General features: G+C 37.2%; 1 protein-coding gene across 1 annotated transcript in view; it reads right to left on the bottom strand.

Annotated features, from left to right (window-relative positions):
* PDE5A (phosphodiesterase 5A) overlaps window positions 1-19,354 on the bottom strand; it is a 139,011-nt gene that overhangs the window by 68,943 nt on the left and 50,714 nt on the right. Inside the window, 4 exon segments of the mRNA XM_089911296.1 lie at window positions 3,884-3,951; window positions 6,246-6,383; window positions 9,628-9,717; window positions 11,369-11,440. Coding sequence (XP_089767422.1) covers window positions 3,884-3,951; window positions 6,246-6,383; window positions 9,628-9,717; window positions 11,369-11,440 — 368 coding nt within the window.

Raw genomic sequence — 19,354 nt, 5'->3', positions numbered from 1 at the left:
AAAGTGTTTAATAGTGAGAATTGGAGAGGCCTAAATTCTATCAATAAGCAATTTTAGAAACATAATACAGAATCTGCTGGTCAAGAGCCAATACCACTTAGTCCTTCAAAAAGCTGAAGTTACTAAACACCATTTTAATTCGGAATTTTCACAAAATTAAGCCTGAAATCTAATTTTATTAAAATAAAACCATATTTACATCACTAAGAGGACTTTTATTGCGTCATTATAATAAAGGCTAACTATTAGCTAATGTAAGGCACTGGTGTTGAATAATTTTCATTACTGTAAAATCAGTTAATGAATCAGTTTAAATGATCCATGTAAATTAGTCTCTTTTAAGGTAACCACGCTGACCTATTTATCCTTTATAAAACGATCTTTATACTAAGACTGTCTTGGTATAATTTTTAAAAGTGGAAAGATATCTTCCATTTTTCCTACAGAGAAGGAACGCGATATTCATCAGAAACAAAGTAAAAGTGCTAACAAAAGATCAAGATGAAATAAATAAATAAATAAATAAATACTAAGACTTAAATATATATATAGTAGGACCTCAGTTTTTTTTTAATGCATATTGACCAGTAGAGGTCACTATCATACCAAGTCACGGGCTTGTTCAGCTATCAGAGAAATGAGGACTTGTCTGACTTCACAACAAAAATCAAATGTGAATACATAAAATAAAATTACACAGGCATATGCTGCTATACAAATATTCAAAGGTAAATGTAGATAATTCATCATTTTATATAAATATTTTTCTTTTTGGCCATGCTGCACGGCTTGCAGGATCTTAGCTCCCTGACCAGGGATCAAACCCAGGCCCCAACAGTGAAAGTGCTGAGTCCTAACCACTGGACCGCTGGGGAATTCCCATCATTTTATACATTTAATGTGCATTATCATACTGATTTTCCTACTGTCCTCTGTATATATGTAAATTCATAAATATACATGTATATATTTCTTTTTTTATTTGTCTATATAGCAATTTATTATTCAAGCCAAATAGTAAAATAATCAAATATTTACAGGTTTAGAAGCTTTCTAAAATGTTCTTTATAAAAAGCAACAAAAATGTATGGTATCATAAAATCAAAATAGTATCTATTAATGCTCCTCCTAAGACTTCATAACTGTCCTAGGCAGTATAGCCCAATACCAGTATTTAAGAAAGATACATACATACTCTCCAGGACATGTGCATATTATCACATATTCAAAAAGGATTCAATTTCAACTAAAACAATGTCAAATATGCCAGAAAATATACACACAGAAGCTTAGAAAAGAATAGATGTGGAGACGGGATATAAACTTCAGTTCACTACCAGCAATGCCAAGAGGGAAATAAAGATCAGCTATTCTGTTCTAACTTTGTGAACCAAAAACTCCAGCGTAGCAGAAAATCTCTGGGTACAGATACCATGGTTTATGTACCCTGACTACCCATCCCACGCCCAAGTCACCAGTCAAGGCCTAAGTTAGGTGTACCTTCTGAGTCAAACCCATTCCTCACCTGCCCCCAAGTTACACTTGCTCCTTTGCTAATTCCTGAAATTCTTTTAATAGAAGAAAAGGTCTTTCATATTGTTAAAATAATCATATTGTTAAAATAACAGTCTTGAAATGAGTTTTGATTTAAATATAATCACTTAAACTAACAACTCTAAATCACTGTAGTCAACAGTTTCTCCATCTTGATGGGGAACACGGAAGAGGACAGGAAATGCGAGAAAAGTTAAGAGAAGAAAGGAAAGGGTACAGAGGGCAGAAGACAGCTTCTGCAGACCTCACACTGATCCATGGGGTCAGTCTTAATTAGGAGGGTCGGAACAAAACCAGGCTGTGCACTTAAGTATTTTGTTCGTGCAGTTGCAAACTCAGGCACTTTATATGATCTACAGAGGTGATTTTCATTTTACTTTGTTTCCAAGTTTTTATCACAAACATTTTCTTCCAATTTTTTATGATGAACTTTTGAAATACATAAGAAAGTTGAAAGTAAAATGAATATCCTATTCCTAAATTCAACAATTTTTAATGTTTTGCCACATTTGCTATATCTATATATGTGTGTGCAAACATTTATGTGTTTAAATACGTTAATTTAGATATATTTACTTATTTATTTTTGGCTGAACCGTATTTTATTTTATTTTTTGTTGGGAATTTTTAATTGAAGTATAGTTGATTTACAATGTCATGTTAGTTTGAGGTGTACAGCACAGTGATTCAGTTATACATATACATATATATGTATAACTGATTCTTTTCCCTTTTTCAGATTCTTTTCCCTTATAGTTTATGACAAAATATTGAGTATAGGCCCCTGTGTTATGCAGTAGATCCTTGCTGGTTATCTATTTTATATTTAGTAGTGTGTATATGTTAGCCTTGACCTTCTAATTTATCACCCCCACCCCCACCCTGGCAGACCATTTTAAACTAAGGTGCAGACATCATAACACTTCATCCTTAAATACACCAGCCTGAATCTCCTAAAAATAAGAACATTCTCCTACTAACCACAATATCTTCCTAATTCCAAAGAAAAGGTACGCATAATTCCCCACCAACACCTAGTATCCAGTCCATATTCAGATTTCCAACTGGCTTAACAAATGTCTTTGATAGCTATTTGTTTTTAACCAGGATCTAATCAAGGTTCACATACTGCATTTGGCTGTTAGGTCTGGGAACAGTCCCTGCCTCCATTTTATTCAATGACATGGACTTTTTGAAGAGACCAGGCCAGTTATCCTATAGAATGTTCTATAGTTTAGATTTGCACAGAGGTTATTTTTGAAGTATCACCACCAAGGAGCTTGGTTACTGAGGACAGAACTAACTGTGGCATCATTCACCTATATGAAATAATTCTCTGATAAGTCAACTGAAGAGTAAAAAATCTGGAAATTTAATGTCAAATAGTAAAGCTAAAATAATGTTCTATTTCCATGATCATATGAGGCTTTTCGGTTATAATATCAATAATTAGGAGTAATATAAATTGACACAAATTATTTTAGGGAGTGAAATAATTTGAAACAAATGAATAAGGAATAATGTGATAAAACCAGCATTATGCCCAAGAATTCCTGACGCTTTACCCTGGCAGACTTATATTCCTTAGACTATTTTATTGCTTAAGCAAAAACCACCACTGTTTTGCTAAGGGTGCAAAAGGAAATATGACAAGGACACTTGGTAATTTACTCTAAATCCTTTTTAAAATTCTTCAGAAAGCAAATATACAATTGGGCCAGTAACAAGTATAACCTTGATATGTTAATACTTTCTATTGTTCCTGCGTACCAGTTAACAACCACCAAAAAATGAATACTAATTTTAAAATTAAAAAAAGAAAACATGAAAAAGAAATGAACCACAATAGAGATCTGGTCTGATTCTAGCCATAGGGTACATGTATTGGTGTGACTGAGATCACAGGCTTCCTTCTGGTGTTAGTTAAATCCTATGGCTGATTCCAAAGCAGAATAGACTCATAGAAAAAAATGTGTTCAGAAGCCTGTCAAATTTCCAGTGAGGATCTAATATGCAATGAAAAAATATAATTGAAATATAGTACTTGTGGGTCTTAAATGAGTCAGTTCACAAAACACACTGTACCCAGGCCTATACTAATTGCGACACCATTCACTCTATGAAAGAATTCTCCAACATGTCAAATGCAGTGGAAAAAACCCTGGACATATAACATCAAATAGTAAAGTCTTTTCACAAATGAAATTATTTGTGGGAGGAAAAAAGCAGGTGTAGCTTCTATGCCTTAAGTTAAATAGGTCGTGAAATAACTATGTAGCCAGAATTACACACTTGTGATAAAGACAGACAGATAATTAAGTTTTCTTACCTTGTTAAAGTATCTGACGATTTTTCTAATTCCTCACACTCCATGTGAAACACACTAGAAAAAGAATCCTGAAAACAGAGCAACGACACAGACCGAGAAATAAGTTTGAGAATATAATGAAAACTATCTAAATACAGACATGAGCCTGTGGAACTGACTGAAGACACCAATCCTCGCAATTTCTTTTCACTTTTTCAGACAAAACTGACCTAAGTGCTCACAACATCCTCAAGTCTACCTCCTATTACTTAGAACATGCTGCTGTTGTTTCTGATACTGACTTGCAAAAATGCTTATTTGAGCTTTTGTTCTTCTGCCAGCTGTTAATAAATAATTAGCTTCAGATTTTCTCTATATTTATTCAAAATCCTCAAGTTTTAGCTTTTATGCATACATTGATTGCTACTGTTGGGTCTTTTGAAAAGACACCTAATTCAGTAATATTTTATGAGATCATTAAATTATGAAGATTTTAACGACACAGAGAAGCATTTTTGAAGTTAAATTAAAAAGCAAAATACACATTTGAACCCATACTATATTTACAACTGAATAAAAAATTAGAAGGAAACACAAATAAAACAATGGTATCAGTTTAATTTGGGGACAGAAGAACTAAGTACATTTCTTTTCTTGTTCACATTTGGATTTTTGCTCATGTGTTGAAATATTTTTAATCAAAAAATAATTACAGTATAAATGAACATCAAGTCACTTAATTGCTACACCCACCAAATTAAGTCATTAAAAAGCGAGCAAAAATATTAATGGGCAATACTGCTGAGCTATATTTTAAAGCAACACTGACACCAGTCAACTGCTGCCGTGATAGGGGTTAACTGGATGAGCTGAATGTTAATTAAAGTGATATTTAAATTGTCTAAAAAAAAGGAGTGCCCTTATGTATAACTTTCAAAAATTAAATGCCAAAGAGCAGGTCACAGAGCAAAAATGATAAACTGACATACTGCATTAAAGAGTTCTGACCTGAACTGTAAAAGGATAGTTCCAATCTTGTAATTATCTCTATATTAAGGAGCTTATAACTGATTGAAAATATTAAATAATATCCATGAGAATACTATCTCATAGCATAGTGAATTCTTATTTGATTTCCTATTAATGAGAATCTCTCTCTCTCACACACACACACACACACACACACACACACACACACACGATGATTCAGATAATGTTGCATCACACAGTACGATCTTACTATCTAATAAAATAATTAAAAATATAAGTTTTAAATATCTTTTATTATTCTACTTCCCAAAAAACCATCAATTCAGATATCATATGTGGACTGTAATTGACTTTATACACTTGAGAATTCCCATTCTTTTTCCTAAGCCACCAATGAAGAGCCTGTTCTCAGGGTCTAAATGAAAAAGGAAGCAAACAACTACATCAAAAAGAAATATGCCAAAAACAGTGGTTCATTGGTTGAGAAGGAAAAGAAACTGCATAAAAGAAAACAGCCTTGGGCTACAGGCCCTGATGCTAACAGCAGACTCAGGTGGCCTGTCTAGAAGTAACCAGCACTGTATGAGAACACTCCATCTTTACACACATCCTGTCTCTTTACATTACAAATCAATGGCTTGAAATCTACCAATCAGCACAGTTTAGTGGCTTTCCACGGTGGGTAAAGAATTTGGGACTGGGCTTCCCTGGTGGTGCAGTGGTTGAGGGTCCGCCTGCCGATGCAGGGGACGCGGGTTCGTGCCCCGGTCTGGGAGGATCCCACGTGCCGCGGAGCGGCTGGGCCCATGGGCCATGGCCGCTGGGCCTGCGCGTCTGGAGCCTGTGCTCCGCAACAGGAGAGGCCACAGCGGTGAGAGGCCCGCGTACCACAAAAAAAAAAAAAAAAAGAATTTGGGACTAATAGGTACCTTTAGCAGCACTGCCTCCATTGGGCCATGCCTTTTGGTTTCTACATAATCGCTGGTGAAAAGAAATTTTTATAGCCAACCCATTCAGAAGGTGGTCTACCTGTTCATAGCAATAGAGCACAACTATTCTCAACCAAAAAAGGTCTGCACACTGTAGTGACAATGTATTTCTCCATCAAGGTAGTGTAGCCATTGACAAAAGCAACACACTGACATTACCAATGGTAACTGTAATACTTAGTGGAGGGTCAACAAGGTGAAAGGGTGCACTGAAGGCATCCTCCAACCTCACCTCTACCCCTTTTCAACCAGAACAGCTCATACTTGGATTGGCTTTACATAAACAACCATATTCAGTTGGGTTTGAGAGAGAGTTCTGAGGCCAGCCTGAGGTTTAAAGCAGTGTTTTAAGGAATATAAATTTTTGTCTTTCTAAAAATAAAAAAGTCATACTCTGTACTCACGGAGCAATCTTCATCCACTATGAAAATGGTGCATTTCTGCACCTGCATGAAAGAGATAATAGTGGCAGCTATTTTCTTTAGAATTACTTCTAATGATTGTTGTTCTTCAAAAATTAGGCTAGCAAGGTCAAGCAGCACCTAGACAAAACAATTAAGAGCTTACTATTAGTAACTGTAATTATTAAAGCAATACAATGATTTATATGGGCTGTAAGTTGTTTACATATAATCTAACAAGTTACAACCAAGTTCCCATTCAAGTGTTAAATACATAAGTCTCTGCTTACTAACAAAATTTCCCTGTTGGTTGTTAGGACAATTAGTACACTGGTTACGATCACAGACTCTGAAGCCAAAGCCAACCGTTTTTAATCCCGGCTTCCCCTCCTGCTAGCTTTGTGATCTAGGGCAAGTTTCTTGAAAATGGGGATAATAATAGTACCAAAATCATGGAGCTGTTGTGAGGACTAAATAAGTTAACATTTATAAAGCATTTTGAACAGTGTCTGATACATAAAATATACTGTTGTTTTTGGTGATCCAAACTTCTGAGATCAACATTTATCAACATTGCCAACATTTTCACAGAGCACAGCAAATATTGTCCAAAATAAACAAAGTTTTAAGAGTTCCTTTTGTGTTTTTCCTGATAATTTCTCTTTTCTTTACTTACACAGGATTTCATCTAGTCTCACAAAATATTTGTGCAAGGAGCGGGGGAGAAAGGGTATTATAGAAAATTTATTGGAGGTGATACTATCCTTGCTGAGGCCTGAAAGATGAGCAGGAATTGTTCAGGTTAAGTGGGGAAGGAAAATATCTCAATCAAAAAGAACTGACTTGAGAGAAAGTAGCATATTGCAAGTTTTGATCAAATTTTATGAGAATATAGAGTGTAAAGAGGAGAACTAGGGAGATGAAATTGCAGAGGTAAGTGAAGAAAGAACCTCAAAAGTCCTATCTTCTTTTCAAGCAGTTTGGACTGTGATGGATTGCAGGAGAGAAGTGACAAGAATCACAAGTATGTTTGTAAAAATGAGGACTGGATTAATGGGTGGCAAAAATGGAGCAGGGAGATGTCAGGAATATGCTGAAGTTGAAGTCGGCAGAAGGTCCACAATCTAACATAAGTTCTAAACAGAGAAATTAAAGGGTGGGGGAGATGAATTATCAAAGAGATGATGAAGGGCTTCCCTGGTGGCACAGTGGTTGAGAGTCCGCCTGCCGATGCAGGGGACACAGGTTCGTGCCCCAGTCCGGGAAGATACCACATGCCGCAGAGCGGCTGGGCCCGTGAGCCATGGGCCTGCGCTCCGCAACGGGAGAGGCCACAACAGTGACAGGCCTGCGTACCGCAAAAAAAAAAAAAAAAAAAAAAAAAAAAGAGATAATGAAAAAGAATTACATAAAACCCAAGGGCTTGAGTCTTCAGACTGAAAGGAATGACCAGGTACCAGCATGATGAATGAAAAAAAGAATCATACGGTGAAATTCAGTTACAAAACAACAATAAATAAATAATCCAAAAAGCTTATAGAAAAAAAAAAGCACTAAGAATCAGAACAATATGAATGCTAATAGAAGACAGTACTACCTTTAAATTCTGAGAAACTAATTTTTCAATGCAGAATTCTATACCCAGCCAAATTGGTAGGATGGTACAATAGATATTTTCATACATGCAAGGACTCAGAGAGCTTACCTCACCAATACAGGTTCTCAAGCAGTTAACTGAGAATGTTCTACACTAGAACAAGGGAGTAAACTGAGAAAAAAAGTTCTGGGATCCAGTGGATAACCAGTGGAGTCTTTCTAAGAAAGCATTGAAGGAAAGTTCTATGATGACCCCTCTGCAGCAGGCATGGGGAAAAATAGTTTTGCTTGAAAGAAGAAAGAGAACCTCAATTTGAGGATTCTCCATGAAAAAGAACTCAAGAGAATGCCTAAATAATGGAGAGTTTGCAGGGGGAGGGGGACCAACAACATGAGGCTACACTAGAGCAAACAGTTCAAGGAAAAAAGAAGAGGTTTCAGAAACAACAAGAAAAACTAAGTTATATAACAAAGGTAATATGAACAACAACATTTACATAATTAGTAAGAACAACATTTACATCATGGTACTTATAAACAATTTATTTTAAACTGCAACTTTAGAATTAACCTAGACAAAGCTTTAGAAAAGTCAAACATGGTTGTAGCACAATACCAGATCTTCCTGGATTTATGATGGGGTTACATCTTGATAAATCCATTGTTAAGTTGAAAATATTTAAATTTGAAAATCTGTTTAATACACCCAACCTACTGAACATCACAGCTTAGCCCAGCCTACCCTAAACATACTCAGAACACTTACGTTAGCCTACAGTTGGGCAAAATCATCTAACACAAAGCCTATTTTATAATAAAGTGTTGAATATCTCATGTAATTTATTGAATACTGTACTGAAAGTGAAAACCAGAATGGCTGTGTGGGGACAGAATGGTTTTAAGTGTATTGGTTGTTTACCCCCGTGATGGTGTGGCTGCTGGGAGCTGTGGCTACTGCCACTGCCCAGCATCATGAGAGAGTGCCATGACATATATCACCATCCCAGGAAAAGATCAATATTAAAAATTCGAAGTACGGTTTCTACTGAATGTGTATAGCTTTCACACCATCGTAAAGTCGGAAAATTGTAAGTTTAACCAGTGTAAGTTGAGGACCATCTGTAAATATGTTATCAATGTGGGCAATATAAATGAAAAAGTCCAGATAGGAAAAGCAGAGGTAAGGAGTAGTAATTGGGAAGGAGAGATGAGGGATGCTAAGATCATCATTTTATAAAGCATGAAATAAGAAATGATGTCTAACAGTGTTCTACAGTGTTTCCTGAGCTTATTCCCATGCTTCTAGAAGTTCTCTACAATAATGTTCACATTTTGTATCTTTTGTTTTAATATGAATAATAAAATACAGAAGCATATTCTGAAAAAAAAAAGAGATGATGTCTCTAATTGATAGAATAAGAACTAAAACTCTTAATATTACATGCACAACTCATCCAATAACTTTAAACAGTGACATAAAAATACTGGTACCATAACGGCAAAGTAAAGGGTGGTATAAGTTAAATAAATCTTCATCTGTTAACAGTGATAAAGCCACAGCTCATGGAAAATACAAAATGGAAAAAATAACTATTAGAAGAAACAGTTAAAATATTTAGAAATTGAATCTGCACGGTATGGATTTCTAATGATATATATAAATATATATATATAATATATAATACACATATTATATATATATTATATATATATATATAAAACTTGGATAACAATTTAACCATTTTTTAAAAAAGAATTTCTATACTCTCTCTTTAATAATCAGACTTGCCTGATTTCTCTTGTTCTCCAGCAGTGAAGTCTCATAGAGTTGAGCATTATGAAGAACAATTCCACAAAATGCCAAGTAAGCAGCAAAGTCCTAGAAAACAGGCAAGACAACAGCCAAATAAGAACTGTCAATAACCTGTCTTGTTATATTGCTTGAAACACAAACAACATTCAAAAATATTTACAGTTCAAATAAATATCTGGAAACGCAAATGTTTATTCCGCATAAAATTAGGAACCGATGCAAAGCAACTGTTAGCTAAATGGTACAACCAGTAGATGACAACTGTTAACACAGTCTCCTAAAGTCATACAGTAGTTGGAAATTAGCAAAGAGAAAGAGAGGAGACACAGATCTCTTTACACCATGTGAAACTGAAATTCAATCTATGCAAAATTTGGTGTAGTCTCTAAATGATATTAAGACTTGGGTTTCAGCTAAGACCATAAAAATAGCCTGTAACTTATTACTGGGGCAAACTGAAAGCTCACAATCTTGTTAGGAGAATACTGGCAATAATATTGCCAATATTAGTCCCATACTAAATTGCAAATTTAGTATTAAATATATCATTTTAAAGATGATCTATCACCCTCATTATACTATACGAAGGTGATGTGCTCACAATTATACTAATTATTGATGAAAGGAAATCCTTACATGGCATACTTTATTCACAATCATGAATTTATTTTGCCAAGAGATGATACAGCCTAAGAATTCAAATCTTTCAAGAGGGGTTTACATTAATGGACTATAAACAAATAGTGGAATAAATAGCCAATCTAGAACCATGTTCCCCACCAAATATCCTCAGGTGTCATTAACGGAATAGGAGACTAGATGTCTATTACACTGATTTAAAAAGGTACTTGCTATGTTCTGAAGCAATTAAGACACAGGGACCAACACTAGTGCCAACACAGCCTACAACATGAGACAAAAATAACTCTGTCTTGTTGGAATGTCTTCCAAAAGCTCCTACTAATTTTCAGGGGAGTGACAGAAATAGCAATGGGCTTGAATAGGAAGAACTCAGTGGGCTCCATGATATACATATAATTGCATATTCAAGGAGAGAAATAACAAGACCTACTGACAGAATGAAGTTATAAACAGGTTTAAGGGCTTCTGTCCTTAAAAGGAAAGCATGTTGATGTGGTGTGAGGAATGTGTTCCTTCAGAGTTGGACGAGAAGGGTAATAAAATAATGCTGACGGCACTCTTTCTGAAGCTAAATTCACATCATTTAGCCTGAATTCACACCTTGGCACCCCACCGTCTGCGTGCAAAGCTTATAAAACATTCTGCATTTGCTTCGCCAGGAGGCAATTCTAATTTTAAGCTGACCTGGAGCACTGAACTTGGAGCAGTGCTTTAGGGATTTTACGTAAGGTTGAATTTCTTTATAGCAGTGATGAAAGGTAAATGAGAGAGTTAGAACATCGTATCACCCTCCGGATGGCCGCAACATGCACACAGCCCCGGGGGAGGCCTGGTGGCATGGTGAGGAGGCAGTGGGGATGGGGTTCTGTTGACTGAAGACCACAACTACTCCACAACTCAGGTCAGCACTGATTTAGTCAGAGGCAAGAGACACTTTTGAACATTTCGGATCATTTTAAACCATAATGTTTTTGTGGTCAACAATTTCAGCAATCACTAATACCAGAGGTCTATACAACTCTAAAGAGAAAGCATCTTCCTAAATTGAGATCATACCAGACCCAAGTTTTGGTACCTTTTCATCTTTTTCGGTGAATGTCCCACCATTTCCCGATTTCTTGTTGATGGCCTGGGCTACACCAACAACCTGGTGTAAGAAGAGAACATTGGTAATTTCGCTGACTGAAATTATTGGTATAAATTCACCAAAGCGTGTTTACAGAATAATTTCTACATGTGCTTTACAATAACGATAAGCTACAAAATCAAAACCAACCCCTAGCATCTGAACTAGTCCTGTATCATTCTGTACATTCTTTTTTCCTAATAAGAGTTCAAATGTTTCTAACTTCTTGGGTCCCAAACTATATTTCATTCTGGGATTTCATGCTGCCCTGTGAAAGAAATTATTGGCAATCACTTTTTATGTGAATATTTTTCATGGCTTTTGAATAAAAAATAAACATTAAATTTATATCACATTTCAAACAGAATATATGATTAAACTAACATTTTATATTGGTTTTAAATATAATATTTCAAATGGGCTAAATGATCTTTTACTAAAAATGAAATAGGACCAACGGCCAGTTACAGAATTGAAAATGCAGGAGGACCAATTAGGGTAAAAATAATTCTTAATGTAGGGATGTTGTCCAACTTCTTTTGGAATTTCTGAACTTGAAAATTATCTTACCTTCAATAGACTTACTTTGGTGGAAAGAAGTTTTATTGAAAAACAGACTGAGCCTTATTTCAAATCAGAAGGTGTTTGAAAGATAAACTATATCTTAAGAAGACTGAGCTAAACTCTGGGAATATGTCTTAAGTTTCCACAACACATTTAGCAAGACTTTTAAGAACCTTCTCATCTTCCTACTTAAAAGTATATTTTACTTACCCATTTAGTTCCAACTTGAAGTTTGTGTTATTACTTTATTAGTCTTTTAAAGACCTTCAACTTACTTTTGCTTCCTCTTTACTACTTATAAATTCTACTTGTTTCCTCCTTCTACAATATAATATCAGTGTAAAAAGCTATTATCCTCTAAATGGTTATACTTTAAAGTCCTGAGTTTTGTGTGAATGGTCCATCGTTTTTTCTCAGCTCACTCTAGCCCATAGCTTTAAGAAATGGATCTAAAAAATGGCCTTCCAAGATAGCAGAGCAAGGACAGAGAAATACATTCTTGTCTGATGTAGTTTTCTGTTCTCAACACGTTTCCTCCCCACCCTACGACAGAGTAAAGAGATGTTGATTTTAAAAAGCAGAATCATCCAATTATCCTGTACCTATTTTACACTCTTTAGCTCTTGGCTAACAGATTTCTCGATGCTCCAATCTCAATGACAAAATGCCTACAAAAGCTTTTGTCTGAGGTCAAAACGTCTGGACTGCAGCCAGGCACATTCACTTGAATATAATTGATGGGAGCCTCTTGAGGGTCACTGGGGTCTAATACATAGTGCTACCAGTATAACTTGGTGATTTCATTTTAAGCATTCATTCATTTACTCAACAAATATTGTGGTGACCACTGTGCACCAAGGAGTGATAAAAACTGGGAGAAAGACTACCCAGAAGGAGCTCAAGAATCAAGAATGGGTGATACATAAACATATATTTACAGCACACATATGATCACTTTGATGATACAGGCGCCCACAGATTGTTAAGAGCACAGAAGGGAGACCAAATATGCATAAAAGAGAAGGTTTCTCAGAAATGATGACATTTGAGTTTTTATTTGTCTTTAATACATGGTTTGATAAAAGAGTTAAATTTTTAAATCTTCATTTTAAGGAAGAAGAGATTAAAGCAGATAAAGAGACTGTTATGCAAACCTTCTCAGATAATTATACAGTATTAAAAGAAGCATGTATTGATGTGCTGTTGGTACCTGGAGCCGTGTGAGTCAATGTACTACAAGCAAGACGATTTTCAACCAATACAACACTGCTCACGTAGTTCAATAACCGTTCTCCATTTCGAGAATTTCTATTTGATTCTTTTCTCAGACCCGCCTCTTCCTCCTCCTTCCCCTCTTCCTCTTTTTTTCCTTTAAATACTAGTGCCAGCTGTCCTTCATCTCTTAGAACATACTGAGTTTTGAGTGTAAGTTCACCCATAGCAGGGACTGTTTTCCATGGGAGCCTTAGTCCCCTGAGTCATGAAGTGTCAGGCATAGCGACTTGCTGCTTGTCTGGCACTGCACTGGTGGCATGAACTTGAACTCCATACCCTGTGGGGCACAAGCCCTACTCTCATGACTCACTGGTGTCTCTTCTTTGTCTCGTAGCTGCAGGCAGAGGCAAGCTTTCCTCGTTGCTGAAAAGTTTTCCAGGCCTGGTTCCACGGATGGAAACTTTACAGACCTAGGCTTCCCCTGGGAGTTTAGTTTCCCCTCCCTGCCCTCACCCGTGCCTGTGGAGGGGATGCATCACCCCTGCCTGCAGATGTTACCCGCAGGCATTCACCCTACCATCCTGAATCTCACATCTCCGAAGCCCATCTGGACTTCGGTCATTCACACTGCTTACCTTGGGTTCCCCTCTTTGTTTCTGATACCTGGGGATTTCCCTTTCTTGAGCTCATCTGTAATTTTTAAAATCGCTTTTGGTGAAACTTTATTCTCTACTTGTTGGCAGAATGGGGAGGTGGGTGGTGTTCTGCACCTGTTCAGTCTGGCAAACTGATCAGAAGTCTTGTTCACAGGCTTTACACCCTACTTTGTACCCCCTGAACACCAGCTCTTTACTATATTTAATTTTGTCCCCCTAACATTAGAGCAAGATATTAATCATTAGGCAACTTCATGGAATGAAGACTTCCAGTGAAGAATTTTTCACCCTTTTCGGTGACCAATTATTTCTCTCGCTAGTAATTTTATAGATTTAGACATTAGAGGTTAATTTGTTTAAGGGATGATTATTTAAATATAATTAATTATTTTTTTAAAAACCAGGCAAGTTCTTTCAAGGGACTATTAGATCAGGAAAATAAATATGGTACTCACATGTGCCTCAATACTTAGCTGGATAACATTTTAAAAATACCACTGATAAAAACAACAGATAAAAATCAGAGAAATGGTATAGTGTTTGTCCAAGGTAACATAAGACAGTAAAAGACAAAAAGACTTTGATTCTCCAAATTTCAAGGAGCCTAGCAAAACCTGCACCCCCTGGCCTCCTTGTGTTGAGAAAAAGTCTTTCCTCCTTCTACCATCTACTGCTCCCTTAAACAAATTAATTTTCTTCAAGACAAGGTTTTTAAATGTCAGTTTTCAAAGACAGCTTTTATGGCAAGAATTTGTCAGACCTCATATCTGAGAGGCAAAGCCCCTACAAATTTTAGCTTCCATATCAGAAGCCCAATCACTTCTGCCTACCTGCTATCTACCTGCAGTACTCTCAAACACCAATACTTTATGCTTTTTTTTTTTTTTTAAAGCACAAAGAAACTTCTCTGTTTTCTATTTCACTGGAACTTTTGAGAGCATAAATGAATATTATGTCCTCACAGGGTCAAGTGTTCTTTTAGGAATGCAAAGGGCAAGACTTGACTCTCGCTGGGTGATCAGTGAGGAACGTGACAGCTGGTCGCTTCAGGGACAAGTGATCACTGCCACAGCGAGCAATTTCTTCTTCAGTCAGCAGCTGCCCCGACCCTTACTGAGGCCATACATCAATCCCTACTATACATTTCCCTGTTCCTAGTTCCAGGGGATGCTCAGCATGGAGGCTAAAAGCCAGGGAGAAAAGGAACAAACTCTACAAATCTTAGCTATCCCTCTGTCCCACCTGCAGAATGTCTATTATAATGACAGGATTCTAGACCATCTGTAACCTAAGCTGAAAACCTTACTTCACCAGGAAAACAAGAACTTAACGTAGACAGGAGCCAGTGGAGAATTCTTCCCAGTGCTCTTTTCAAACTTTCTCTTGACTCGGTCATTCATTCAGCAACAAATATTTTACTCAGCAAATAATTAATACGTACCTTTAATATACCAGTCACTTTCTAGACAATGAAGATGACTCAATAGTGAACAAGACAGACACAAATCCCTATACTCATGGAGCTGACATTCTAGTCAGAGTGTTAGGCTTGGAAGGGAATCCCACCCCCATCCTCTTGCCCACCCCTGTTTTACAGGTAAAATGAAACTGAGAGGGTTGACATGACCAATCCAGGCTTTTCCACCTCTCTTCCAAATCCTAGGCAATCAGCAAATTATGGTCATATTCCTTGTGGTATAGGCAAAAGAATGGCCTCCAAAGACGTCCTCATCCCAATCCCTGGAACCTATGACTATGCTGCCTTAATGACAAAAGGGACTTTGCAGATGTGATTAAGTTAAGGATGTGGAGACAGGGAGATTATCCTCAATCATCTGAGTGGGCCCAATGCAATCACAAGAATCCTTATGATGGAAAGTGGGAGGCAGGAGAGTCAGACAGATTTTAAGATGCAGCTGCAGGGTTTTTTGTTTTTTTTTTATAAGATCTTTTTTGTTATTTTGATGTTGACCATTTTTAGAGTCTTTATTGAATTTGTTACAATATTGCTTCTGTTTTATGTTTTTTTTTGTTTTTTTGACCTTGAGGCATGTGGGATCATAGTTCCCCGACCAGGGATCGAACTGAACCTACACCCCCTGCATTCGAAGCGTGGAGTCTTAACCACGGGGCTGCCAGGGAAGTCCCACGGCTGCAGGTTATGAAGATAGAAAGGGGCCACAAGCTAAGTGATGTGGGCAGCCCGTGGAAGCAGGAAAAGGCAAGAAAATAGATTCTTCTCTAGAGATTCCACATAGAAAGACAGCCCTGCCGACCCTTTGTGTCAGCCCAGTGACAACTATTTTGGACTCTGACCTCCAAAACTATAAGATAATACATTTGTGTTGTTTTAAGCCACTAAATTTCCAGTAGTTTTTGGCAGCAGCAATAAGAAACTAATATGTTCCATTAACATGCTCCCATTCCTTCTTCACTCTTCCTGACCCCACATTATATCTTATGTTTCACCATCTAAATCCTCACTTTCTTTGAAAGCCCTGGCATCTCATGGCTAATTGTTTTCTTGCCTCAGTCCGTCTATGACACTTAAGTCCAAATTTCCCTTCCTGGAACACTACTTTGCACATACAAGTCATCTCATTGCTCAAAGCTTTTAATACTTCCATGCGTCCATCTATAGGACAAAAACTGAAGACTCTCATTCCATAGGCTCAACTTGAACTAAAATCACTTACATGGGCCTTTGAAGTAGAACGCTACAAAGACCTTTGCTCACGTCATTCCTTGAAATACTACCTTCTAGTTTCTCGGGTGAGGCTGCCTCCAGAAAGCTTCCCTCCAAAGCCCTCTGAAATTCTGTGTTACAGCTGAGGGTGCTATGATCTGACAATGAGCTATTCTCATTTTTAACCTCATTTTCTCTGTTCACATCCAACTCAGTTGTTTCCTAAGGACATGATTTATATCTTATGTCTTAAGGAAGCATCAGACTCTGAATGTACTCAATGCTTCACAGATATTTGTTCTTGATGATAATGGGAGAAGTGTCAGATATCAAAGTTTTATTTAGGTGATGTACTTACTGGACAATTCACATCTGAATAATAGTTAATAAAAATTGCCCATTTCGGTGTGCTTGGTGAGGCCTATGTTAAGGGAGGGCTCTGGGATGTACGGAGCCCATTAAAGGACAGGTTTGGCTCAGGCTTTCAGAGGGGTTGCCTTGGACAGGTCTGGCCTCTCCTCTCACGGTCGCCCGGACCTGAGCCCCCACCTTCAGCGAGGTGGTAGATTTCTTTGGTCTGGGCCGGAGCCGTCACCCTGCTTGTTGATCTAGGAGGAACTGAAATGGGCCAGAGAATGCTGTTCTCTAAGACAGCTTCCTGATCTGTATGCATTAGATTATACTCCATTTAAAGTTGTTACAAAGGGCGGAGTCAAGTTGGCGGACTAGCAGGATGTAGAATGCGTGTCTCCACACAACTAGAGCACCTACCAGGCACCAGTGGGGGACCACGGACACCTAAGGGGATGGGAGGAACCCCCAGCAACCGATTTGTGGGATCTTGGTTCCAGCTCCTGTGCTGGGAGCTCCGAGTCCAAACCGCTGGACTAACAGAGAACCTCAGACCCCAGGGAATATTAATCAGACCGAGGCCTCCCAGAGGTCCTAATCTCAGCACCTAGACCCAGCTCTATCTAACTGCCTGCAAACTCCAGCGCTGGACACCTAAGGCCAAACAACCAGTAAGGCAGGAATACAACCCCACCCATCAAAAAAAAAAAAAAAAAATGAAACAACAAAAAAGTATATGTTACAGACGAAGGAGCAAGGTAAAAACCTACATGACCAAACAAATGAAGATGAAATAGGCAACCTACCTGAAAAAGAATTCAGAGTAATGATAGTAAAGATGATCCAAAATCTCAGAAACAGAATGAACAAAATACAAGAAACATTTAACAAGGATCTAGAAGAACTAAAGAGTAAACAAACAGTGATGCATACACAATAAATGAACTTAAAAATACTCTAGAAGGAATCAATAGTGGAATAACTGAGGCAGAAGAACGGATATGTGAGCTGGAAGATAAAATGGTGGAAATAACTACTGCAGAGCAGAGTAAAGAAAAAAGAATGAAAAGAACTGAGGACAGTCTCAGAGACCTCTAGGACAACATTAAATGCAGGAACATTCTAATTATAGGGGTCCCAGAAGAAGAAGAGAAAAAAAAAGGGACTGTGAAAATATTTGAAGAGATTATAGTCACTCTTGACATGGGAAAGGAAAGAGTCAATCAAGTCCAGGAAGCGCAGAGAGTCCCATATAGGATAAACCCAAAGAGAAACACGCTGAGACACATATTAATCAAACTATCAAAAATTAAATACAAAGAAAGAAAAATCATTAAGAACAGCAAGGGAAAAACAACAAATAATATACAAGGGAATCCCCATAAGGTTAACGGCTGATCTTTCAGCAGAAACTCTGCAAGCCAGAAGGGAGTGGCAGGACATATTTAAAGTGATGAAAGGGAAAAATCTACAACCAAGATTACTCTACCCAGCAAGGATCTCATTCAGATTTGATGGAGAAATTAAAACCTTTACAGACAAGCAAAAGTTAAGAGAATTCAGCACCACCAAATCGGTTTTACAGCAAATGCTAAAGGAACTTCTCTAGGCAGGAAACACAAGAGAAGGAAAAGACCTACCATAACAAACCCAAAACAATTAAGAAAACGGTAATAGGAACATACATATCAATACCTACCTTAAATGTAAATGGATTAAATGCTCCAACCAAAAGACATAGACTGGCTGAATGGATACAAAAACAAGACCCGTATATATGCTGTCTACAAGAGGCCCACTTCAGACCAGGGACACATACAGACTAAAAGCGAAGGGATAGAAAAAGATATTCCATGCAAATGGAAATCAAAAGAAAGCTGGAGTAGCAATTCTCATATCAGACAAAACAGACTTTAAAATAAAGACTATTACAAGAGACAAAGAAGGCCACTACCTAATGATCAAGGGATCAATCCAAGAAGAAGATGTAACTATTGTAAATATTTATGCACCCAGCATAGGATCACCTCAATACATAAGGCAAATGCTAACAGCCATAAAAGGGGAATTCAACAGTAACACAATCATAGTAGGGGACTTTAACACCCCACTTTCACCAATGGACAGATCATCCAAAATGAAAATAAATAAGGAAACACAAGCTTTAAATGACACATTAAACAACATGGACTTAATTGATATTTATAGGACATTCCATCCATAAACAACAGAATACACTTTCTTATCAAGTGCTCATGGAACATTCTCCAGGATAGAGCATATCTCGGGTCACAAATCAAGCCTTGGTAAATTTAAGAATATTGAAATCATATCAAGTACCTTTTCTGACCACAATGCTATGAGACCAGATATCAATTACAGGAAAAAAGCTGTGAAAAATACAAACACATGGAGGTTAAATAATACACTACTAAATAACCAAGAGATCACTGAAGAAATCAA

This window comes from Delphinapterus leucas, chromosome 5, assembly GCF_059928025.1.
Source record: "Delphinapterus leucas isolate spDelLeu-1000000601 "Yukka" chromosome 5, BTC_Dleu_Yukka2, whole genome shotgun sequence".
Classification (NCBI taxonomy): Eukaryota; Metazoa; Chordata; class Mammalia; order Artiodactyla; family Monodontidae; genus Delphinapterus; species Delphinapterus leucas.
The sequence above is the reverse complement of the archived record's forward strand: the minus strand, read 5'-3'. Positions and strand labels throughout refer to the sequence as shown.